This window comes from Megachile rotundata, chromosome 11 (genome assembly GCF_050947335.1).
Source record: "Megachile rotundata isolate GNS110a chromosome 11, iyMegRotu1, whole genome shotgun sequence".
Lineage (NCBI taxonomy): Eukaryota > Metazoa > Arthropoda > Insecta > Hymenoptera > Megachilidae > Megachile > Megachile rotundata.
In genome coordinates, this window is record NC_134993.1 from 14514746 (window position 1) to 14529181 (window position 14436).

At 41.2% G+C, this 14436-nt stretch overlaps 2 protein-coding genes across 2 annotated transcripts in view; both read right to left on the bottom strand.

Annotated features, from left to right (window-relative positions):
- The window catches only part of fng (Fringe glycosyltransferase), a 72479-nt gene that overhangs the window by 29108 nt on the left and 28935 nt on the right, over positions 1–14436 (bottom strand). The window lies entirely within an intron of this gene.
- LOC143265350 (uncharacterized) lies at positions 5871–13920 on the bottom strand. Its single transcript, XM_076536931.1, has 2 exons — positions 7720–13920; positions 5871–7651 (listed from the first exon to the last, which is right to left on the bottom strand). Exon 1 carries the CDS (start codon positions 13805–13807, stop codon positions 7733–7735), a length of 6075 nt encoding a protein of 2024 aa, XP_076393046.1. The 5' UTR covers positions 13808–13920; the 3' UTR covers positions 5871–7651; positions 7720–7732.

A 14436-nucleotide genomic window follows, 5' to 3' on the forward strand; every position in this document is an offset into this window, starting at 1 on the left:
GCAAAGTGGCTGACATCGAAACGCAATCGCGGGCAGCCGTTTTCCCGGATGGCGATGCCGTAGGGAGTCCCCGCTGACAGAGAGCGCATAAACGATTGTACATAGGCAAGATAGGCGAAATAAAATCTCTCTAACGAACGGTTCCGTCGTGCCATTAGCGCTACCGGGTGGCCGGGATAGCTCGATACGTACCTGCCGGCATCGTTAATACACCTGAATTCCAGCTTAATGGCGTACTAGCCATTCGCTGGCCGGCCAGAAACGATGATGCGCCTTCGTATACGCGAGACCAGATCGTATCTTCCGCGTGAACCGGAACGATACTCCTTGCGACAATACGGAACTCGCTAAATAACGATTTGCATCGATAGGAGGAGTATTCTGCAGATGCGTTGCTGATAACGTTCTGAGAATTCAATTTAACTCTACGGCGAATCCCTGCGACCAGATTTTGGTGATTAGGCAAGACATCTCACAGGGAGAACTATTTCACCCAGACTCACAACGTCAGATGACAAATCTGATCATTTGTGATGAAATCACAATGATCTCACTCAAATTTTGAATACCCAACTTGTAGTTTATGTCCAGTTATGTGTAGCCAAGTATCATATAATATAAAGTGCTTGCAGTACTTTTAAGTACTTAAAGTACTTTTAATTGTTTGTGTCTTAACATTATATGAACAGACGCTTTCGACCAAAGTTTCCATACGTTCCTCTAAATCATCACAAGCTTGAAGATCGAAATTTTCTGCGCGAAGTCCCCAGTTCCCTAACGAAATTTAATCGCGTATCCCGAGCCGCTCATACATCGAAATTCCGACGCGTATCCCCCTCGTTCATTCCACTTTACGCGTGCCTCCCGGACTATGAATAAGCCTCAACCCCGGATTCGGGCGGCCAGGTAAACGTGGAACAACCGAGAGCTCGGAAGCTCTCTTCCGTGGAAATTCGAAGCGCTACCGATTTGCATACGTATTAAGTCCAGGCGAGAACCGGGACGCATGAATCATTTATACCGACCGACTCGAAACTAATTTGAAATTTGCCAAGGGAACTTTCGCCGACTTCGGAACCGCCGAGGGAAAAATTGTTTCATGGCCACAACCGCGGATCTCGTTTGCGATATTTATCGACCGTTGCGTCGAATTAAAGCGTTACATCCACCGTTCGCGTTAAATTTCAACACCTTGTACGTAATCTGCATATATATTAGAAAGCCTCGAACAAGGAAGGGGTAATGCTTTCCTTCTTTTAACTTGGAAACTACAGTTTCTGTTTACTTCGTTCATTTTATACTATCTTGGACCGTGAAATTTTAATTGAACTCTAAACTTAAGGGTATGTGAAGGATGAGTGCGTCGTATGTGCGTCGTGGATAAGTTAGGAGTGCGTCATGGGTGCATCGCAGATGAGTGCGTCGTGAATGCGTCAGGTAAGAGTAAGAGTGCGTTGTGAATGCATCACGAGTGCGTCAAAGATGTGTTAAGGGTGCGTCACAAGTGTGTCAAAGATGTATTAATGGTGTGTCGCGAGTGCGTCATAGATGAGTTAGGGATGTGTCGTGGGTGCGTCAGGCAAGAGTCAGGGTGCGTCAGGCAAGAGTAAGGGTGCGTCAGGCAAGAGTAAGGGTGCGTCGGGCAAGAGTAAGGGTGCGTCGGGCAAGAGTAAGGGTGCGTCATAGGTGCGTCGTGGATGAGTTATGGGTGCATCAGGTGTGCGTCATAGATGAGTTACGAGTGCGTCAGAGGTGTGTTAGGCATAAATAAAGGGTGCGTCAGGCAAGAGTAAGGGTGCGTCATAGGTGCGTCGTGGATGAGTTATGGGTGCATCAGGTGTGCGTCATAAATGAGTTACGAGTGCGTCAGAGGTGTGTCAGGCATAAATAAAGGGTGCGTCAGGCAAGAGTAGGGGTGCGTCATGAATGAGTTATGGGTGCATCAAGTGTGCGTCATAGATGAGTTACGGGTGCGTCAATGGTGCGTCAGAGGTGTGTCAGGCATAAATAAAGAGTGCGTCAGACAAGAGAAGGGGTGCGTCATAGGTGCGTCAGGGCTGTTAAAATTAGTAAAAGTTAAAATTATTATTTACTGCCCCACAAATGAAACGAAATAACTACAGCGTGTAATAACGTTCCATAGAAGAAAGGAGATCTAAGGACGTTTAATTAAAGCCGATGAAAGAAAAAAGAAAGCAAGTGAACCGGTTTGGCAGCACGCTGCGAGTTTCGACACTTCGGATCCTTTGATCCGCGGCAAGGCAACTCGTAAAAATCCGAAACGCCAGGCTTAATTAAATACCGCGTCTCGAAAGGAACGAGCCACCCCCTGCGAGCGACCGACTCGTCCGAGAATCGATTAAACTTTCTCGGACGATCGGAAACCATTAGCCCGAGCAATTTGGCGATACGCTGATATTCAATGATGAATCGATCTCTAAATCCGAATCTATACCCCCATCCTCCGTCTTCATTCTCGTTCATTAATAACAATTTCGAACGAGTTGCATTCGATATGGTAAATGATCGATCGGACCGAATTTGATTGCCCACTTCGAGAGGGGAGCTGAATAGTTTCTGCTGCTAATGGAAGAGGATCGATAAAGCCGACTGGAGGAAGATCTAAGGATGACTGGAGGAAGATCTCGGTAAGATGTAAAATGTCCAATGAATACATGTGTATTCGTGTATTCAATGAATACACAATGAAGCACTGAATGTTCAAACTGATCTGAAAATGCTAACAACTGAAAAGAAAATGCTAACTGAACTGAAAATGCTTCATCCTTGAATTAAATTCAAACTCACCCTTGCAAATCCTCTGGTAATTTATCCGAAATATTAGCTCGCAATGTGGAAACAAGTTTATCGAATGTAGCTAGAGATCCAAGTGCACGTGTTCCGCGAGCAACGAGCCGGCAAATTGACATCGAAGCTGGTCAGGCTTAATGAGTCGTGGGTGTGCCAGGGCCGTTAATTACCGTGTAAAACGGCCTGGCTCGCGTGGCTGAAAACCGGACGCAAACTTGACCGAATTACAGTTTTTCGCTCGATATTCTTTGCAGAAGCTTGACCGCGGAATTCGATCGTGCGTGAATAAACGATCCTCGCAAAAATTGTTGCGGGCAGCCGTACAACTCCTCAGAAATTCTTCAGGTTCTCAGATAAATTTGGTTATTCGAAAGAACGTTAATCGACGCGATTCTTTAATTAAACGAATTATCCAACGTAGCGCGAATCCTCAACTCGTGAAAGCGCGACACGAAAGAACGCGAGAACAAGTTTTACGGCAATCAATCGATTAACACTGTATGGATCGACAAGTTTTTTCCTCGTAGAACGATCTCGTTCCAACTTTCACGAAGCAATTGGCCGTTTAATACCCGAAAGTCTGCCTTCGTTTTTCGTACTCTTAACGATGGCGATTCGACGACGCTCGAGGTGCGAAAAGAAACCAGCTGCCAGCTGCAACCGCTGTTTCGTTTCTGCCAATTATTCCGGACAGTGCGGTGTCTGTCGTGACGAGAATGCTTCCATTTTACACTTCTAGCGACTCGCTGCAAACTTTTTCGTTTCTACGAACACTGGAAGAGATGTTCTGCGACTCTATTTATTTACAATAACTATTTTTTAACTGATTTTATAATTACATATGTATAAACATAACGATAGTGGAAATTAGTAGTAGAGGAATTTCGATAGAATTTATTTAACTTTTCAACCCTTGTGTTCTCCTTCTACGACTCTGCTATTTATTTACAATAACTATTTTTTAACTGATTTTATAATTACATATGTATAAATATAATGATAGTGGAAATTAGTAGTAGAGGAATCTCGATAGAATTCATTTAACTTTTCAACCCTTGTGTTCTCCCTATGCGACTCTGCTATTTATTTACAATAACTATTTTTTAACTGATTTTATAATTACATATATATAAACATAACGATAGTGGAAGATAGTAGTAGAGGAATCTTAATAGAATTCATTTAACTTTTCAACCCTTGCGTTCTCCCTCTGCGACTCTCAGCTATTTATTTACAATAACTATTTTTTAACTGATTTTATAATTACATATGTATAAACAGAACGATAGTGGAAATTAGTAGCAGAGGAATCTCAATAGAATTCATTTAACTGTTCAACCCCTTGTGTCACTCATGACATTGCAGTTCGAATCTGATAAATCACACTCATATTTCCACTGAATTTTAATCACATTCAATTCTGATTATATTCTAAGGATCATTGAATAAAATTTTAACTTCGCGCAGTTATTTTCAAGTTGCTGTTTGTAAACAGTGTATTCATTCTAACAAACCCTCACATGGAGCGACCCTATCGTGTACGAAGATCTAGAGAACCGGAAGTAGTGAAAATCCGATTGGCCAACCCCCTATTTGCGTACTTTCGCCTCCCTCCCGAGTGTCCAGAAGGTGGATCCACGATCGTGGGAACTCGTGGCAGTTAACCACGCGTGGCAGTGCCCTTAAAAAGCCGAAAGGCTCGCTCACACGTGCAGCGACACGCGACTCGGCAGCATGCGAACAGGGGTGAACGAAAGGGGCTGACTGTTTTCTCGATAGCTTTTGTGGGAATTGTTCTCTACCGGATTCCCATCGAAACGTTGACTGCTCGACTTTTCCCCGTCACTGCGAAACTTTACAGGGGTTGCTTTCATCAAAACCCGACTAAACTCGAGTACATCAAATTTGAAAAAAAATAGAAATTCTCCTTAGCTTCGAAAAAGTTGCAAACAGTAGAGAAATTGTTGAAACTCCCGATTCTGAAGTACTCTCCCCTTCTGAAAGAGCTCGCGACGCGTCCAGATTGCCTGATCGTTTAATTCCGCAGGCTCGATATCGAATAATCGTTATATCGATTCGTAACACGAGTACCGAAAAGGTCAGGGCTGACGTGTGCCGCACGTTCTCGATCCGGGCGTGGCGATCACGAATCGCGGATTAAATCGTGATCCGAGTCGGGATCACGACCCTTTCGTGTAAAAGCAATCGCCTTCGTGCGTCCACTAGCCGAGATTACGAGTCGATAGAAAATTAAAACGGGCCAGACACGTTGTTGCCGGACCAACGATCTATCTATAATCAAGCGCACGAACGCCACTTCGATTTCTACGTTGCGCAATCCGTCGTTTGTTTATCGCTGGAAGATTAATCAGCATACTCTACTGGTAGCGAGCGTTTTAAGACTGGGATGATTTATGCGAGGTCGATTCGCTTTCTGGGTTAATCGACGCGTTTCGATCTGCTCGATACCTTGGCTGTTTCGTAAATTCTGAAGTTACGAAACTTTTGTACACGGTATATCAGATAAATAATTGTTAACCCTCTAGAGACTCTCAGTCACCATTTTATTTAATACAATTTGAAATAACTATCTTTTGAGTGATTCTATGATATGACACGTGTGATGTATAAACACAGTGAAACGAACAAATAGTGGGATTTGTTAGTAGAGAAATAATAACCTCAAAAGAATTCATTTAACTTTTTAACTAAGTTTTAAAGCTGCTGTTTGCGAACAGTCAAGTAAGGGTTAAATAGAAAGAAAAGAATTAGTTATTTTATACTGAAAATATTTTAATTTCCTGTGCCTCGAAATTTGTTAAATTTATGTCTGAATATTCCTTAAAGATCGCTAGAATTTCTTGTACGTCCATAGGAATTCAAGAACGAAAAAAATGTCAGGCTTCGCTGAATAAGGGGTTCGAGATTGCAACAACGATTGCCCGCACAAAGTTACATTTTCTGGCGGGCATCGAAAGCGAAGAAAAAGAACGGAGATCGACGATCGGCAATTTTTAACCGACTTCGAAAAAGGAGGAGGTTACTCAATTCGATCAGTATATTTTTTTTTTTTTTTTTTTTTTTTTTTTATTATTTTTATTTTCTATGTGTGCCCGCCTATTACGCCTAGCTGGATGCACCGATCGGAACGAAACCTTTTGCATCTGGTAGGTTCTGACTCCCCATTGGTACCATTATCAAAAAATTTTTCATTTTTCAATTGCAAAGTGTTGTTATTGCAAAAAAACCGGCAACTTTTGAAATAAACTTTTCTCGATTTTAGTGCGCTTTTAATATCTTATCACGGACATGATTCTGAACAATTTTGTTCATATAAAAATTTCGCGGAAAGCTTTAGTTTTCGAGATATTAGCGAAAAATTGTTGAAAAGTTTTGAAATCAACTTTGGACGATTTTAATGTCCTTTTAATATGTTATCAGGGGCACGATTCTGAACAACTTTTTCCTTATCCGCAATTAAGGGGAAGCTTTAGTTTCCGAGTTATTAGCGAAAAACTATTGTTACTAATACAGTATTCACTCCGTAAATGTTACTTTTGCCGGTCTCGATTGTACATTTACGGTAGAGGTCCTACATTCTTTGTGGTGTGCCGAACGTAGAAAGAGACAGCCATGCAAAAGACAAAGAGGGATAGAGTTTCGAGCGTTCGGCAAACATGAAGGACTCGTGCGTGTTCTGTCTTAAATTTAAAAATTAAAATTCTTTATTTTTGGTTTTTCGTCAATGAAACTTTTACCATCGTATTTGTCTCGTTTTTCTGATTAAAATGACACCAAACACGATACGATTACGATCGTAATTACTTATGTAACAAGCCATAAAAGTTTGGGATGTAACATTTACGGTAGAGGTGCGAATTCCTTCTAAAGGCTTGCTATACAAGTAATTATGATTTTAATTATACCGTGTTTGGTACCATTTTAATCAGAAAAACGAGACGAATACGATAATCAAAGCTTCATTGATGAAACTCCAAAAATAAAGAATTTTGATTTTTGAATTTAAAAGGCAGAAGACGCACGAGTGTTTCATATTTGCCGAACGCGTCAATCTTCTGCTTTTCTTTCTTTTCCATTCGCCGTCCTCTTTTACGTTAAAAACTTTAATCACTCGTTACACACACATATGTTAACGTAATTATATCATGTTTGGTGTCATTTTAATCAGGAAATCTAGACAAATACAACGGTAATAGTTTCATGAAAATAGTAAGAAATAAGAAAGTTACAATCTTTTCCTTTGCTTGCATTAGTATGTGTCTCACCGATATTCGATTCTCGTCGTTTCGGCGACCGATCGTGTTTCATTCTCGACTGATTTCGAGGAGGATCCCTCCAGTAGTGGGGATACAATTTTTAACCGACTTCGAAAAAGGAGGATGTTACTTAATTCGATCAGTATATTTTTTTTTTAACATTTACGGTAGAGATCTTTTTAACATTTACGGAGTGAATACTGTATATTGAATTCTACGTATGCCTCTGTGCCTCTGGTGGTGTATGAATCAACATGCAGTCGCCGATTTTCTTGTCGACAACAAACACGTCTTCTTGTTGACAACAAACACGTCTTGTCGGCCGAAAATCAGTATACATGTATAATAACTATTGTTATTGCAAAATCCTATTCTTTGGTATTGTTATGTAAGAAATGCACCGATCGCGATGAAACTTTTCGAATCTCGAAGATCTTTCCAAGATGATCTCATTTGTAACAGACATTTATGGGACTCGTTAATTGTTAATAACTACTGATATTGCAAAAGATTTATTCTTACCCTGCAAAAAATATGGCGACCGTGATTTTTCAAAGTTGTTCCTGTAAGTAGACTTCGTCAATTTCTTTATCAATTGGCCGCAAATAAAAGAGAAGGAAAAAAAACATACTTGGCTTGTTTCTTTACGTGTCAGTCGCTGGAAGCTGATTTGCAGTGTTTGTTTGCAAAAGCAAGCGTCGTAATCTTTCCATTTCTGCGAGTGCTCGCTCGTCATGAGGTTTAACTAGGATTTTGTTTGGCGCTAAATCAGATAAAACTAGACCATCTAGACTTTTAACACGACTAAGTGCAACGTAAATTTGACCTTTTGCAAAATTCCTTTTGCCAAGATCAATTACAGCTTTGTTTAATGTGGTCCCTTGTAATTTGTGCACCGTTACTGCCCAACTTAAAATAAGTGGTAACATTCTGCGCTCGACGTCCCCATAACCTTTTGTTGCCTGAAACGTTGCTGAAACTGGAGATATTGGAATGTAACCATCAATATCTTTGAACCTATTTCCAACAGATTCGTCGTCAAATTTTATAAGAACTGAATCCGGCAATTCTCCCTCTTCTAGTTGGTCTCTTCTAAGTGCCGGCCATATAAATTTCTTAACTATTCCCATTGCACCGTTTATCAAACCATCAGAAATTGATATATTTCGCCGCAGCATGATTCGCGATCCCTCGGCTAACGTTATTGTATGTAACAGTCCGCCACAGTTATTAACATTTGTAGGAATAACATTTTCTGGTGGCCTTTTTCCATATGTAGCTGCCTCACGGGACTCGTCTACTGCATCAATGATGTACATTCGATGTGATTGTGCTAATTTATCGGTCATTTTTGTATTATATTCATCGACTAATTTTATGGTTGGGAATATTCTTACCGCTTCACCATCCTCAAACTCTCCGGTTAAGGGAACTCTTCTTCGTTCGCATAGTATTTGTAGTTGAAAGGTTGTCACTTCCCCAAACCGTAGGTTATTCAGTAAGTCGATAAACTCGACGTCATCCCTTTGTCGCATATTAATGGTGAGTTCGCAGAATGAAAATTGGTGCCATAAATTAATTTCTGCGCTACACCAATGGGGCTGTATAAAACACCAGTGTCCTTTTACCGGGGGCAACTGCATGATATCGCCAAACAGAAGTACATTTACGCCACCAAACAGTTTATCATTCATTTTGAATTCTTGCAATCTTAAATGAATTATTCGCAAATTCTCGTAAGATACCATTGATATCTCGTCAATAATCAACCACCTTATGTACCGCCACTTTCGTCTCTCTTGTTCGAGTCTTTGTCCAGTCAGTCGCCGATAGGTCATTGCAGTACCTTTTTCAATAGGCAACGAGAACAAGGAGTGCAGAGTTTTTCCGAATATTTGGCGGGCAGCGACGCCAGTCAAAGAAGCTACTTCAATGAACAATGGTTTTATCATCATATCAACTGTGGGATTATAGCAGCGTTTAATATGTTCAACAAGTAATTTTAAAATAAACGACTTGCCACTACCAGCTCCTCCGGTAATAAAAAGTAACATTTGTTCCGTATCTTCATCATCATTCTTTTTAATATCTTTCTCAATTACTGAGGAAACTGATTTCAATAAACTTTTCTGTTGAACGTTAAGACTTCGAATACTGTTAAGGAACACGTCTTCTGGCATTGCAAGTGTTTCTTGCTGTTGATCCTCATACAAATCAACTTGATCGCAATATACTGTTTCGTCGGCATGAATGCTGACTGGTTCTCTTAACTGTTCATTATTAGTTTCCCCTTCGCGTACAACGTTCAAAGCTACAGCCTGGGCCAGCGCTGCTTCAATAATTTGTTCTGCGTGAGTAAATTGTTCAACGGTTGCGTTTCCCAACATAGGTTTCAATTCGTGTCGCCGTCGAAGAAAACATTGTTCCGAAGATTCGTTTTCGGACATAAGTGTACTTTCATCACGAAATGGAATGTGACACACTATCAAGTTATAGAAATATCCTTCTCTATCACTGTTCAAGGTATAATATCGGTGGCGAAGTACAGCTGCTTTATTTCTTATTCGCATTCGAGTATTGTCCTTCAATTTTATAAACCTCGACCTCGATGTTTCTTCATCGTCATTTCTAAGTTCTGCGTCTCCATCCTCTTCTGTCCACATTCCACTTGAAACTGTTTCATATCGGACAGCAAATTCAGCTAAGCTCAAATTCTCTAGACTGTCCGGTCTCTTTGCGTAACGATCGAATATGTTATTGAAAAATGATGTTTCATATCCTTCGAAACGCAAAATTCTGTATCTCTGCTCAGGCCGACAGCTGTTTATAAATACAGCTTTTCGCGAGCTCATTTTAAGAGGCAGATGGCATAATCGATAAGCACATTCTGCAGCACTGACCATTCGTTGGGACAGAATTGCCATAGATACCGAAAATAATTGATTCCAGACGGTACCGCCGCGGCGTTTCGCACGGGAAACGGCTTCTTTAATAACGTCTCCTGTATCCTGCGGCTCGCACTTACTTGCGTACTTAGCAATATAATATGCAACTGCTGTAACATTTCCGCATGGTTGAATATCCATGTTTGCTTCCCAAAGCTTTAAAAGAGTTGGATTGTAATTATTTACCATAACTTCATTTACGGTTCTCTTAAGTACACAGAAACGTCCATTGTTGGCAAGTGTGTCATCTGGACCCAAGCACATCGTTGTTTCACTTATCGGTCTAGGAAATCCGAAACGACAACAACGATTATTACGATCTTTGTAACATGTATCAGAATGTTTATGAATTTGGACTCTTTGTACTATGTCGCTCATATCTTGGTTTTCTGCTTCCAATGAACAAGATACAACTTTCTCAATAACGTTGCGGCCTTCGTTGGTAAGGAAATCGGGTACATTTTCACACCAAATCAGCATGTGTAAATGTGGACTTCCCCTATTCTGAAATTCAATTCTATACCAAAAATCGATAACAACGCCACCTAAGCAATGAGAGTTTTTTAAATACTGCATCAACGCGTTTACTCGTACCGTAAATTGTCTTGCTATAACTACTGGATATTTCTGAACCAACTTTAGTCGATCCGCAAAAGTTAGGTTTTCAAATTCGGTAATGGGACGACCATCGGATAAGAGTAACGCTTTCAACATATCTGGCCAGTTTAGATCATTGCAAGAGAAGGTAGCAAACCATGTGGGCGGTCCAAGACTTCGAACCATGGCGATTAATTCCGAGCAGCAACGTTTCCAGTATGATACCGATCCTCTTATATTTCTCATCGTGAGGTGCATATTATCTACTAATCGCTGTGGAGTATGTTCTCCTTGGCGCATTCTACATGATACTGAAACGCTAGCTTTTGCGCGATAATATTCAACAACAGATAATGCGAAGAACAAATAATCTGTTCGTTGAAATCGTTTGTCATTGCTCAGAATACGCGCTTGGAAGTAATCCAGTGGTGTTATTGAGATATCTCGGTGCTCTCCGAAACCATTTTTTCCATCTGGAAATAGAAAGAACCAACACAGTTCTTCCATTCTTCTTTCCCTCTCTAGGTTCAAAGGAGGCGCAGTTTTTCTATGTATATTCGCCAATCTTATCGGGTCATTTTCTGTGTTGTTATTATTACCGATAGAGACGATATTATCGATATTGGGAATATCGTCATCAATCGAACGTAACATACTTGTTGCGAAAACAACTTGCGCCTCGCCGGACTCTGTATGAGTAGTCGCAGCAGGTGATTGTTGTATCCTTTCGACTTGTGGGGATCTATTCATTTCGGGTGCAATTGCTAGAGGTGTTAATGAGTAGATATTTAGCACATTGCTATTGCCTCCTTTAGCATATAAATTACGACGCAAGATCATGTGTAAATCTTCAATATTCGTAAATTTCATACAGCATGAAAGGCCCCGTGACGGTGCTTTATATCCTTTCGGACCTCTTGCGTGGGAATCAAACAACCAATAGCAGGGACTTTCCGACTGGTTGCTGCATGATACAGCGACTGATATAAAATTCGCGGTAAGAATTCCGTATGTATACTGTTGGAAAAACATAATTAAACCGTTCTTTAAATTTGGGAATCCTTCATCACCGTTATCAATGTCAATATGACCATTTACAGCCATTTCATAGCCAATGTCAATACCGACTCTGATATTATTAAACGATAAGTGTGGCAATAATTCTGTTACAGCTAAGTAGTCTACATTGACTTCTCCGGGGTCAGGGTTATTTCGCGCTTCAATGCAATCACGGTAATATTTATCTCCTACTAAAAGTACATAATCAACATCACTAGTACACCACGTACTAGGATCGAGCAAATTAAACGCAACACAAGCAACTGCAGCTATGCCTGTGCATTGCTTACCGCGAGATTCGATGCTGAAGCGATCGCTAGCTTGATGGCACGTGCCTCGTAAAATAGCTACATTATGGCCTACATGCACAAATTTACTGCTTGATTCAGTAATTCTTTGTGCAACTTCAATTTCTTTTCTTACAATAGGAAGCTCTTCAGTGACATGAGCTATTTCCGAAATGTTATTGATAATATTAGAAAAACATGGTCGCACATCTTTGTACAAAGCATTATTTTGTAGCAGCCATTCTAAAGCTCTTCGAAGTTTACCGACGTCTATTTCAAATTGTCGCTGTCGTTCCAAATTTTCTAGGCTTTCTACGACAATCATTATACCGGTCTGGTTTAACCTAACTGGAAGTTGTTCGGCAACTTCGAATACATCACGGGCAAATAGGACTACCTGACCTTTGCACCAATTCTGACTGAAGCGATTTTGAATTTTCATGATTTTAAGGAACGGGACTATTCTGCACAACATGTGTTTTTCGATTTCCGATAAATCTGATATCACCTGAGGTACTTGCATTACTTCCATTTTATTCCACAATGCCTGCGATGGAACTTTGTGCTTTTTAAGATGATGTAGGCAGCGAGAACATGTTGTTATCTTCTCTAATTCTATCAGATTTGCAGGAATTAGATGAGACAGAGGCTGCGTGTGCAAAGCGTAACGTTGCTGCGGATATAAAGTTTTGCAACACACCGCACACGGTACATCAGCAAAAATATTAATAGCCGATTTAAAACTGTCTGCCTGAAGAAGAAGCTCTTTTCTTCGGTTTCTAGCATGTTCGCGCATATCATTTAAGCGTGTATTTCTTGATTCGGTACATTCTGTTAGTACCACTTCCCGCGTACGATTTCTTGCGAGCATTAGACGTTGTGAACGTTGTTTCGTAGATTCGTTCTCTAATCGCCGGTGGATTAATCCGATCCGACGTGATCGTTCCTGGGCCGATTCATTCTCTAATCGCCGGTGGATTAATCCGATCCGACGTGATCGTTCCTGGGCCGATTCGTTTGCTAATCGCCGGCGGATTAATCCGATCCGACGTGATCGTTCCTCGGCCGATTCGTTCTCTAATCGCCGTTGGATTAATCCGATCCGACGTGATCGTTCCTGGCCCGATTCGTTTGCTAATCGCCGGCGTATTATTCCGATCCGACGTGATCGTTCCTCGGCCGATTCGATCTCTAATCGCCGGTGGATTAATCTGATCCGACGTGATCGTTCCTGGCCCGATTCGTTTGCTAATCGCCGGCGGATTAATCCGATCCGACGTGATCGTTCCTCGGCCGATTCGTTCTCTAATCGCCGGTGGATTAATCCGATCCGACGTGATCGTTCCTGGCCCGATTCGTTTGCTAATCGCCGGCGCATTAATCCGATCCGACGTGATCGTTCCTCGGCCGATTCGTTTGCTAATCGCCGGCGCATTAATCCGATCCGACGTGATCGTTCCTCGGCCGATTCGTTTGCTAATCGCCGGCGGATTAATCCGATCCGACGTGATCGTTCCTCGGCCGATTCGTTTGCTAATCGCCGGCGCATTAATCCGATCCGACGTGATCGTTCCACGGCCGATTCGTTCTTTAAACGGTTAGAAATTCTACTTAGCCGCCTTTTTTTTTCACCTGTTGTTTCGCGTGACACTTTCGAACGTGCGTATTTCCGCATTGCGGATAATCTCGAACGGCGTTCATTAATAGTTTCTTGACGCCGTGCCTGTGCATTTATTTCACGATTCCTTGACAGACGTAATTGTTTAACTTCGTGCGATTCTTTCGCTCGATTCTTTTTCCTTCGGGATGCATCTTTTGTCGGTCTGCCCATAGTTGTATATATGAGACTTCTAAAAAAGTGATTACTTCAAACCACAATTGGCTCACTTGTTTTTGATTCGCTCAAAGCAGAATAGGACCCTTTTTTTGATTCGCTCAAAGCAGAATAGGACTCTTTTTTTGATTCGCTCAAAGCAGAATAGGACTCTTTTTTTGATTCGCTCAAAGCAGAATACGACCCTTTTTTTGATTCGCTCAAAGCAGAATTGGACCCTTTTTTTGATTCGCTCAAAGCAGAATAGGACCCTTTTTTTGATTCGCTCAAAGCAGAATAGGACTCTTTTTTTGATTCGCTCAAAGCAGAATACGACCCTTTTTTTGATTCGCTCAAAGCAGAATTGGACCCTTTTTTTGATTCGCTCAAAGCAGAATAGGACCCTTTTTTTGATTCGCTCAAAGCAGAATAGGACTCTTTTTTTGATTCGCTCAAAGCAGAATACGACCCTTTTTTTGATTCGCTCAAAGCAGAATTGGACCCTTTTTTTGATTCGCTCAAAGCAGAATAGGACCCTTTTTTTGATTCGCTCAAAGCAGAATAGGACTCTTTTTTTGATTCGCTCAAAGCAGAATACGACCCTTTTTTTGATTCGCTCAAAGCAGAATAGGACTCTTTTTTTGATT